The 12,488-nt window shown below is 34.1% G+C and overlaps 1 protein-coding gene across 11 annotated transcripts in view; it reads right to left on the bottom strand.

Annotated features, from left to right (window-relative positions):
* NBEA (neurobeachin) overlaps positions 1–12,488 on the bottom strand; it is a 708,564-nt gene that overhangs the window by 415,093 nt on the left and 280,983 nt on the right. For all 11 annotated transcript variants that reach the window (XM_016925167.4, XM_054664886.2, XM_054664889.2 and 8 more), the window contains one exon: positions 2,515–2,642. In XM_016925167.4, coding sequence (XP_016780656.1) covers positions 2,515–2,642 — 128 coding nt within the window. The remainder of the gene's footprint in view (positions 1–2,514; positions 2,643–12,488) is intronic.

Below are 12,488 nucleotides of genomic sequence, written 5' to 3'. Positions count from 1 at the left end.
TTTTAGAATCCGTAACTATGATGCCACCACTTTTAGCTAACATAATATTTAGGCTACTTTGGAAGGTTTTTATACATGGCTTGATATAATATTTGTAATGTTAATCCTCTAAATATTGTTTTCGGAAATTATTCATTCTCATGAAGTAATTGTAAATATTAAAGTTGAAGGAGAAAAGAGCTAAAGAAAAATCAAATTTTCACCTCAAATGTTTGCATTAATAGTAATGCTAATGACAAAATAAATACATTTAGAAGGAAAAGTAAATTGAGGGAAAACAAATTTTGGATAAACAGAGTTTGAGGTATCCCTGGAGTATATGGCTTTAGATGTCTATGCTAGGTAACTTCAACTATGTCTGGAATTCAGAAGACTGGGTTGAGCTGTTACAGGAGTTAGGTAGAAGCAGGGAACATAACCCTTTCAAACCTGTGTGTCCTCATAAAGATGAGGAAGTGGCTTTATGGCAGCAGGAGTAAGACCAGGTATACACAACTACCTCACTGACCCAGTTAGAAGAATATGTGCCCTGCAAGTGGTCAGTAGGCCATCTAGTCTCATTTCCCACTGTACCTTTGTATATACTTTCATTATAGCACATATCCTATTTGATTTTAATTATTGGTTTTTATGTCTCTTTGCTCATTAGACTGCAAACTCCATGAGGAATATTTCTTCTGTTTTGAATGAATCAATGAATACACGATTTTGTGTAGTCAATCATACACATCTAGAACAAAGCTATTTAAATTACACACACAATCTGCGGCCAAGCAATAGTTTTTAAGCTTCCAAGAACTTTTAAAGTTCATTTTGCGGCTGCTTTGAATTAGCATGGTTCTTCTCAGAATCCAATTCTTCAGAGCATTTTATACTTCACTTTGTAGGTGGGAGTATAATAATGACAATAGTAGCATCCAGGGTGACAGCCCTACTTAAAACATCAGCAGCCTCCCTACAACACACTAGTTAAAGCCAAAGAACCCATTAACTCTCTGGCCCTAATATTCGACTACTGTCCTTCTGGTTCACATGAGACTGGCATTTTTGCTGTTGGTAGATCATACCAAGAACATCTTTCTATCCTCGTTTTAGGGCCAATGTACTGACTATTCTCTCTGCATAGAACACTCCTCATCTAATAAGCTGTATGGCACTTATTAAGTAAGTTTTATTACTCATTATGTAAGGTTTTGCTCAAATGTAACTTTTACCATGAGGCCTATTTAAAATTGACCACTCTCTTTAAACTTCAGCCTAACCTTGTCATTCTGTAATTCCAATTCTCTGTGTTGTATTTATCCTTTTACATAACATTCACTATCTTCTAGCATGCTATGTAATTTAATTATTCATTTTGTTTAATGCTTATTGATTTTGTGTCCTTGTTAGAATATATGCTCCATCTGAAGAAAAGCGTCTTTGTCTGTTTACTAATATATCAAAACTATGTAACATAGTACCTAGCCCAGAAGGAACTCAGTACTTTTGGAAACCTGAGAAGCTCATTATGTGACAATATTCTAAGAGCTTCAAATGCCTTGCATAATTTAATCTTCACAAGAACCCTAAAGTGCTGTATCACTGACTCCAATTTATAGAAAGGAAACTAAGATACAAAGTGGCTAAGTAATTCACAAAGGCCACAAAGCTAAGAAAGTAGTTGAACTAGGATTCAAAGTCAGCTCCCAGATGCCGAGTCATTAACTATCACAGTCTTCCTAATAGAAACACTGCGTAGAAGCAGTTGGGACAATAACAGAACAGGCACAGGAAAACTCTCTTTCTTCTACAGTAAACAGGAAGTGAAAAGCAAAAAAGATATACAAGGATGCTAAATCCCAGGACTACCTGAAACGGTATCTAAAGCCATTATTCACCTACAGATCATCTTGATATTGTCTAATTCTTTCTGAAGCTCAGAAATATTCATAAAACAAAACTTTTTAAAAAGAAATACGATTTTGATTAACCATATTTTTCAAAGCCACTCTCCTTGTAAATTTTTCTCCTTTGCCTCCTTACTCTATGTAAGCTGCTGTTGAGGAGACAATGGGTTCATCAATTCTTTGTTAAGTATTTCTCTAGATTTTTAATGTCTTCTTAGTTAAGGATTCCCACACTACAAATGTTATGTGAATAAGAAAAATCACTTAAAGGTGCATGGCTCTCAGAGTCAGAAGGAAATTTCAGAGATCACTGCTTAATAAACAGGTTATCTTAATGACAGGATATACGTCAGCCCTGATAGATGGATTAAAGAGCCAAAGCCTCCCATTCTGACACCTTTTCAACGTTCTTCATCTTCAAAGTTTTCTTACTGGCATTGACCATGCAAACATGTTATTTAAAAAAAATGAGTGAAGAGAAAACATATTGAATATCTTATTAGAATTTGTGAAGTAATGCCTTTACATTCTTTTGGAAATATATATTCCTCCAGAAGCACAAATTATGCCATGATTAATACATACATTATAGGAAACTAAAATAATTATAATAGAGAAATCATACCTTCTATCAATAGCTCTTGTCCATGACTGCCAAGAAGTGTACGAGATAGGAATGGGGCAAAGTCTACAAAAATTTCACGAAGAAGAGGAGCAACTTTTTCTAACGCTCTTTCAAGTTTTGCAGTGATGCTGTTGAAATTAAGACATAAAAACTAATAAATATAATTCAATATAAAATGTCAAATAAACTTTACTTCTAAATTAAAATCTTTAAAAATCATAAATGTCCTTTCTAGCCCATGGAATAATAACAAGCTTCATGTATAAGGGACACCCTGTACAGTTTCACAAACAGTCATAAGGCTACTGAAAGGTTTCAGCTAAATTGCAATGACTATACTATGAAAAAGAATTGGGGTTATGCCACCCGAAAGGGCCAAAGACTGTGCACCACTCTATGAGTGTCATGTAAATGAGTTTTTGTATGCCTTCTCTATGTATCTATCCATCAAAGAAAATGATCTGAAACACTGACAATGTGGGTCCCTGTGCCAGTTACAAATAATTTAATTCTTGCTCTCAAGGAGGTATTACCTGAAATCTGGACAAATAAGGGAATAACTGAAATTCGTTGTAATACAGTTGAATGCTTTGCCAAAGTAGGCATTTTCCATTTCATAAGCCTATTTACTTTTCTTTACAAACTGCTGTATTATTATATAGTTCACTGTTGAATTTTAAGTTAATAGCCATACATAAGCACTATTTGACATTCTTAAAAATACTTTGGTACATGTAAAAGTAAAAAATGGGGAGGAGGAAAATATTTCTGCTTAGACAAATGAATAACATAGTAACAGATTTATCTGTCTTAGATGAAAGTGCTTTGGAGTAAGACTGCTTAGACTAGAATCCTGGCTCTATCATATACTAGCTAGGTGACCTTAGGCACATTAGGCTTTCTATGTCTGCAAAATGAAGATGATTGCAGTACCTACCCAGTGAGGATTAAACAAGCTAAGGGATATAAAGTGCACAGAAAAGCACCCAGCACACAGTGAGAGGTCAATAATGTTCACTTTTTTGACTCTACTTTGAACACACCCATATTTACACTCACAAAATGTGATTCTGATACATTAAACAAACCAAAGTCAATATATTAGATGAGCACACATTCTTCTACACAGAAGATATGTACAGTTAGCAATTAAACAATGTTACAAAATAATACAAGTTCTGCCACAATGCCAGGTAACATTTTGTTACACATGAGGCAAAAATTTATAAATGAAAAAAAGGTAATTAACCATAAAATAATTTGCAATATATTACTAAGGTTTAAAACTAAACTATGGCCTCTTTTTAAATTTTTTAAGCAATTAAATAGCTATTAGAGAATAATATCGGATGACTTCTTTCCTAAATTGGAAACAGCCAAGTTTCAAATCTTTGAGCACTCTAAGTATCACCATCAGCACTTCTGTTTAACTCTGTCTCCTCTTACCCGTGTCAACAGCTCTAGAGAAAGGAGAAAGCATGGAGAAAACTCAAGTATCACTGCCACATATATTTAGAAAATTCTGGAGGAACATTTTTCCGTAAGAAAAAGGGATTTGAAGGGGATTTGGCAGACTTACTGAAATTAAGAGATTTCAATAGTCTCCCCTACTCTGTAATTCCTAAAGCAAGGACCTCCTGAAGACACTGGTTCTCAAGCTTTAATGTGGATCAGAATCATCTGGAGAGTCTGTTTAACCAGACTGCTGAGCCCCACCCTAGTTTCTGATTCAGCAGGTCTGTGTGTACGGCAAGCATTTGTTAGAAGTACAAATTCTCAGTCAGTGGTGTTGATGCTGCTGATCCAGGAAACACACTTTGAGAAGGACTGTTTTAATGAGAGTATTTACTATTAGAAAGAATTAACAAAGAAGCAAGCAAAAGAAAGGCTACCTGAAGTCACTGAATAAGCATAATCACAGTAAGTTATCTGTTAGTGAATACAAAGAGATTCTTTTTTGAATCTACAATTTCATTAATTCCTTCAAATCTCTAGAATCATGTCCTACAGCTCTTCCCAGCTAAACTAATTCCCTCTACTAAGAAATGGTAAGAATGGTAAGAGTGAGTTTATTAAAAGGAGAAAAATCTAGATATAATAGTTTCTGATGCTCAATTATAAATGAAGTATGATTATTTATTTTTATTTAAGATTAATAAGTGACTAAAATTATAAAAATTATTGATTAATGGAGGGTTGCATCATAGCTATTGGATTTAATGTACTATTATTGAGTTAAAGCCAGGAACATTTTTTATCCTAGTTTGAGAACTTTCTCCCCTATTTTACAGATTTCGGTGTGATTTAGAGGCTTCAGAACTACAAAAATACTGTTACTGGTGATTAAGTTAAATACGAAATAGAACTTCAATTAATCCGAGCAACTGATTACTTCTGTAAGTATGTATAAATATACATTATTATCGATTATCTTGACTAAAGGGTAATAGATAAAAACAGATATTTCTCAGAAAGTGAATCCCTATTAAGATTTTTTTGCAAATATTTTCTTATAAAATTTATTAGAATAGTAAATGTTGCTCTTACGTATCATCCTGCAATGAGAATTTTAATTTTCTAATAGGGGGCAAAGAATATAATGTTTTACTCAGCAAGAGATTAGAAGTTTTATGTATATAAACCATTATCAAATAATTCTGCTGGAATTACAACAGCAAAATATTCTAAATGGAAAAACTTCATCCTCATTTTTCATAGTGAAGAAAGCTTTTGTTGTTGTTGCTTTTTACAGATTCCCCACAATGTATTCCAAAGAAGGTTGTAAATGCTGTATAAATTAGCTTCATTGTTACACAATTTAAATTCTGAAAGAAAATGGTACAAACATAAACTTCAGCCTAAGAACCTCCTTTATCGCCTGAAAATAAGGATTAATTACAAAAAATACCAAAAAAGACATATTGTGGCTATATTGTCATTTTGTTATTTCCATTCTCATCTCAAAGAAACACACAGTGTAAAACTCCTTTTCCCCAATTCCAAGACACATATGAGACAGCTATCTGTTAATATGTAAAAAAATAAATTAAAAGCTATGTTAATGTGAGAAAAGCCCATGCCCTTAAGTCCTATAAAAATAAATAAAATTTTCTCCTTAAAATAAAAATACAAAGAACATATAGCCACCAGAATAAAACCAGGTATTCTTCAGCAAATTATTTTGTAAGAAAAACTGGCATAATATACTGACTTTAGGGGAGAATTCTAAAGAGTGATTTTTGAGTTTTCTCTGAAAGTTTACTTTCATTTATTCAAAAACATTCATTTAGGCTGGGCATGGTGGCTCACACCTATAATTCCAGCGCTTTGGAAGACTGAAGAAGGAGAATGGCTTGAGCCCAGGAGTTCAAGACCAGCCTGAGCAACATGGTGAGACCCTGTCTCTACCAAAAAATTAAAAAATTAGCCAGGTGTGGTGGTGGGAGCCTGTGATCCTAGCTACTCAAGAGGTTGAGGCAAGAGGATAGCTTGAGCCCAGGAGGTCAAGGCTGCGGTGAGCTATGATCATGCCACTACACTCTAGCCTGGGTAACAGAGCAAGACGCCTATTTTGCCACAGAAAACAAAAACAAAAACTATTCATTTAGTCTAAGACATTTTATGCACAGAAGTAATACAAAGGTGTATTTCCCTATGTAGGGGAATCTGCCCTGCACAGTCTGAGTGAGTTTTATAATCTTATACTCTAATAACTTAATATTTGGTTAAGTTCTTGGGCTCTAACCACAGACTTTATCAAGTGTGGTTTGAAAAGCATACAATTTCAAGCCACTCATTCTATTCTCCCCAGTCTATTTTTTCCCCTTAAGTCACACTAATGATGTGTTTAAGATGCTTGATTGATGACTATTTTGAATTTGGCTATTTTTCTTAATAGTAAGTATAAACTCTTAAGAAAAAGAATTAAATTACTGGAACAGGAGGCCATTATCTTAAGTGAAGTAACTCAAACAGAAAGGGGAATACCACATGTTCTCACTTATAAGTGGGCGCTAAATGATGTATACACATGGACATAGAATATGGAATGATAGACACTGGAGGCTGGTGACTTGGAAAGGTTGGAGGGTGGAAGGTGGGAGCGAGAGGTAAGAAATTACTTAATGGGTATCATGTACATTATTCAGGTGATGAATACACTAAAAGCCCAGACTTCACCACTACGCAATATATCCACAAAACAAAATTGCACTTGTATCCCTTAAATTTACACAAATAAAAAAAAAAAGAGAATTACTTATTTCCATGAAGAAAATTCTTGCTGAAACTTGAGAAATTATAAACCACTCTAACAAAATTACCAACTCAAAACAAAATATTCAAAGGAAATAATAAGGCTTTAGATGAAATTCTATAGCTCCAATGATTGGATTAAAACAATATGACTTAAAACACAAAAGCTTACAATTATGGTTTTTAAAAACTGCAATCATGTATTGGCTTTTACCTGTATTAAGGAAGTCTCATTCACACTTAATTCTAAGAAATTCGTATGAATAAAAATATAATTAATCCATGGGAAAAATAATGTATGAAAACCCATGGCCTAATTATTATCAAATCTTGCCAAATGTAACTGGCCTCAAGAAATATCCAAAGCCATGGTAATTTTAAGTACACAAATCAGTAAAAAAAAAAAAGAAGATTTTTCTCTCCTGTCATCTAAATGAATCCCCTTATAAACATAGTTCATAACAAAGTGATCTTTTCTTAATGTTAAATGTTTTAGAATTCTAGAAAAATATAATAATTCTATTCTTATTTAGGGCCCTACATACATTGTGTATTCTATTTTAACAAACTCCCTTATGTTTGTGCTACTTCATAAAGTCATTTTTACTTACTTTTGATTTTATTTACTTTTTGTATTCTCCTAGGTACTTAGCACAATGTCACAAATATAATAAACAACAATTCGATTTGAAAGATTAGAGTGCTTAAATTTCCTAATTCATTTCTTAAATCATATAAAATAGGTAGTTATAATAAGAAAACATAGAACAAAAAGAAATAATTACATACCCTTAAGTATTGTACCTAAAAGATTTACTCAGACATAAAAGAAATTATTATACTAGTGAATTCTATAGTAGATTTTTATTAATTGAATGCTCCTATGTAAATGAGGAAATGTAGGCATCAGTAGGTAAGTGAACTGATTGGGTTTAGGTAAACACAGATGAAAAGACAAGATTAAGAGAGTATTAATGATAGAATAAACACACATTGTAAAGTTAAATTCTTATCAGCTATATATTATGACTAGGAATTGACACAATTCAAATACTGTGTCTGTTGTCACTAAATTTCTAATATTAAATATAATTTAACATACTAAAATAGCTGATGAGTAAATGTATCCTAGATCTGCAAACCTGTGACATAATTACCTACTGACAATTTTATTAAGTTACAGCTTTCTAAGGTTGTGGCCACTACGGAAAACATGATATTGAAAAAAAAATGCTTACTTATTTTACTTCCCTGTGATCTTATAAATTTAAAACTGGCATTTTGTCTTTATTACTCCTAAACAGAATTATTTTCAAGTGCATGATGAAAAGGTTAAAAAAGTAGATAAAGCTATAGAAGACTAAGAAATTGAAGCTAAATAGAATATTTTTATAAGTAAAAAGTTTACTGCTTTATATCATAAACAAAATTCCAAGTAAACATTTTTCAAGTTTTAAGATGTGTAATGCCTACGTGAGCATGATGATGCAAACCTCTAGTCCCAACAACTTGGGAAGCTGAGGCAGGAAAATCACTTGAGCCCAGGAATTCAGAGCTGTTGTGTGCCATGATCGCATCTGTGAATAGACATTATGTAATGCTTTTTTTGGGATGCCCTTAGACATCCCCAACTTAGAAAAGATTTTTGGAGTGCGCTAATTACGAAAGTAAAAAAAAAAAAAAAAAAGATGTAGAACAATTCCTTGTTTCCAATCACTTAAATTAAATGACACAAAATTTAACTATAGTGAAATAAAAATATAAACTCAAGAATGTAAGTCTAACTAAAACCAAACAACAAATCTAGTGATAAAAAGGGTAAGGCTAATTGTATCTTAAATATTTGACAGGAAAATTGTAATAATAACATTTATGCTCCTAAATACAATATTTCATATATTTAAAAAAATATTTTAATGTAGTAGGAGCTGTGGTGTCTCACCAAGATCCAAGATCCTCTTTTAGGATAGAGACATTCTTTCCCTGGAGAGTTCTGAGGAGAACTGTGGGGTGATGGCTCACAGCTGAATCCCTCCCTAGAAGGGAGCTGCTTCACCCAAGGTTAAGCCCCCTCATTAGGAGCAGTGTGAATTCAAACAATGGTCAATTAGAAGAAAAATTAAAAACCCCAGCTCCTTTGACCCAATTGAGGACACCTCTGGAGCCATTCCAGTTTCAGAGCTTTCCCATGGAGTGGCCTGGAATATCTCTTACAATTGCATTACTTTTCCTTCACACCAATCTTCCACTGCCACTTATTTACAGGTGGTGTTATCAAGAATATTCCCCAGTAAAGCACCGAAAGAATTTGTTTTCTGGAATAGCAGTTAATGAGCGTTTTGTAGTGTAGTATTTAGTAAAATATAATATTTTTGAATATATAAATTGAAAAATCAACTAAGAATTTGAACTTTTAAAATTAAATAGAGGACTTCTATTTCAGATGTAGAAAACTAGAGTCATTCCCACAAAAATCACAAGAAAAAGCCAGATAATCTAAAGAATTATAACTTTGTTAGGCCTCATCAGAGAGCTGAGGTTGCTAGGTAACCAAACAGCTTGAAATCTGAGGATAGGAACTCCAAGAAGACTTAGGATGCATGAACTTGCTAACCTGAGGCAGAGAACAGGAAGCAGCAGCACTGGGCACCACATTAAGCTGGCAAGAAAAAAATCAGCTAAATTTTTAAAATAAATTTCTGAAGTCCATGTGTGAACTATAAGAGAATAAAACCCCCAGAGCTATAGACACAAGGGGCGTTTGCAACGATGCCCAGCCTCTTCCATTCAAACCTAACCAGTATTCAGGAGAAAAATTGGAGGCAGCATGGAAGACTGCAGAAAACTTCCTTCATTGCTCCAGGTTAAAGGAGGGAGAATTAATTGCTGCAGAAAAGATACAAAGTTCTGCCTAGATCCTTCTTCCTATCTCCTCTACAGAATGGAAGCCTTATGCCTTTGAGAGAAAGACAACAACTCCTGTCACTTTTGGGGCACAGTAGGAGGCCTGTTGCAGCTGGAGGAAAGGAACATAAAAAACCCTCTACTCTGAGGGAGGGGAAGGGAAACGTTCTGAGTCCTGAAATTTACAGATCCCCAATCATGTAGAAATACATAAAATCACTGAAAAAGCCCTACCTTCAAGATCCAGGACAGCACTTGACTAAAATGGAGTCTAGACCAGGACAAAAGAGAACCCTTGAACACCAGGCTTGCAAGCACCCAGTAACAGATAACAGTAGTCTACTATTGCAGAAGGGACTACATAGTGTAGAGAACCTCTCTGAATCAGAACAGGGTAGAACAGAAATAGTGAGTAAGACACTCTGAAAAACTAGCACCTAACTAAACACAAAGTAAAAGTAGAGAAATTTAAAGTCCGTGGTACACAGAGAGTAACAAAAACAACAAGAAACCATAAACCCTGCTCAATTCCAGACTAAAATGACTCAACCCCTCTCACAAAAGGCTTAGCATAAGGAGAGGCAGACCCATTTAGAGCATAAATACGACTGTCAGGAACTACTATCCTATACATGATGTCCAGTTTTCAACTAAAAATTACCTTACACATGAAGAAACAAACAAACAAAAAAAGCCAGAGAAAAACCGATAGAATCAAAATCACAGATGAACCCTATGTTGGAACTATAAAATAATTTAAAATAACTGTGATTAACATGTCAAGAGTTAATAGCTGAAAAGGCAGACAACATACATAAACAGATGGAAATTTTCAGCAAAAGTAAGAAACTGTAAAGAAGAAACAATGGTAGAAATAAAAAATACAGTAAAAGAAATGATATGCCTTCAATGGACTTATCAAAAGACTCAATGAAGCCAAGGAAAGACTCAGTGAATTTGAAGATAGGCCAATAAAATATAGACATATTAAAACAAAAAGAAAAAAGAATATATACACACTCAAACGGAGTGTGCACATTGGTGCATTCAAAAGCTATTAAACAGTATCAAATAATTTTATATAAATGTGATTGGAGTCACAGAAAGAGAAGTGCAGTATGCTGGTATGCCAAATAATGGCTCCACAAAGATGCTTAAACCATAATCCCTGGAATCTTTGAATAAACTATATTACATGGCAAAAAGAATTTTGCAAGTGAAATTAAGGTTATGGGCATTAAAATAGATTATCCTAGATTACGTAGGTAGGTTCAGTCTAATCACATGTGTTCTAAAAAGCAGAAAACTCTCTGGCTAGAGAAGTACAGCAAAAGAGGAAGGCAGAAAAGATAAGTATAAGAGGAAAACAGACAGATCCCAAGTTTGAGAAAAACTGGATGCATTATTACTAATGCCGAATGTAGGAGGCCACGCGCAAGGCGAATTCTAGGAGATAAGGGAAGCCTCTGACAGCAGGCAAATAAACAGGTCCATGTGTTCTATAGCCATACAGAACCGAATTATGCTAATAACCTGAGTGAGCCTGGAAGCGCATTTTCTAACAGAGTCTCCAATAAGAAATGCAGCCCTGCCAACATCTGCATTTTAGCCCAGTGTGACCTGAGTGTTGGACTCTTAACCTACAGAACTGTGATATAATTAATAAATCAGTGCTGATTTAAGCTGCCAAATTTGTGGCAACGTGTTATTCTAGCAATAGAAAACTAACACAGAGACATACCAGAGCAGAAGAAATATGTTAAGAGATATTGAGTGAGAATTTTCCAAAAACAATAAAGTCATAAAACTACAGATACAAGAAGTCCAGAAAACACCAACTAGAATTTTAGTAAATAAGTAAAAAAAAAGTAACATAATACACTGCTGAAATTCAAATATAAAGAGAAAATCTGAAGAAGGCATTCAGAGAATAAAGACACATTCCATAAAGAGGAACAAAGATAAGAATGACATTCTCATTAGAATCTGTGCAAGCCGGAAGAAATGAGATGAAATCCCTTTCAAAGCCATTTTAAAATTACATAAGTCCACAATTTTATATGTAGCCAAAAAATTCTTTAGAAAAAGATGGTAAAATAAAGACCTTTTTAGACAACAAAAACGGAGGTAATTCATGTAGCTGACTTTGTACTACGAATACTTTTAAATGTAGTTCAAGTATAAGGAATATACCAGACAAAAACAGATTTATACAAACAAGAGTGCTAGAAAAGATAAATAAATATATAAAATGCATTTATTTTTAATTGCTCTAAAATAAAATTCACTGTCTAGAGCAAAATAGCAGTGTACTGTTTATTTTCTTTTTCTTTTTCAAGACAGAGTCGCACTCTGTCGTCCAGGCTAGAGTGCAGTGGCACAGTCTCAGCTCACTGTAACCTCTGCCTCCCGGGTTCTAAGCGATTCTCCTGCCTCAGACTCCGGAGTAGCTGGGATTACAGGCACATGCCACCACACCCAGATAATTCTGTATTTTTAGTAGAGATGCGGTTTCAGCATGTTGGCCAGGCTAGTACTCTCAAATTCCTGACCTCAGGTGATTCACCCGCCTCGGCCTCCCCAAGTGCTGGAATTACAGGCGTGAGCCACCATGCCCGGCCTACTGTTTCTTCGTAAGATATATAAAAGTAAAACGTATGACAACATTAACACTAAGGATGTGAAAGAGGAATTAGGAGTAAACTGTTACAAGCATCTTTATTAACACATGAAACTTTGTAATAATATTAAAAACCGACTCTGATAATTTAAAGATTTATATTGTAAGTCGTAGAGAAGCCCCTAAAATGTTTAAA

This window comes from Pan troglodytes, chromosome 14 (assembly GCF_028858775.2).
Source record: "Pan troglodytes isolate AG18354 chromosome 14, NHGRI_mPanTro3-v2.0_pri, whole genome shotgun sequence".
Lineage (NCBI taxonomy): Eukaryota > Metazoa > Chordata > Mammalia > Primates > Hominidae > Pan > Pan troglodytes.
The sequence above is the reverse complement of the archived record's forward strand: the minus strand, read 5'-3'. Positions and strand labels throughout refer to the sequence as shown.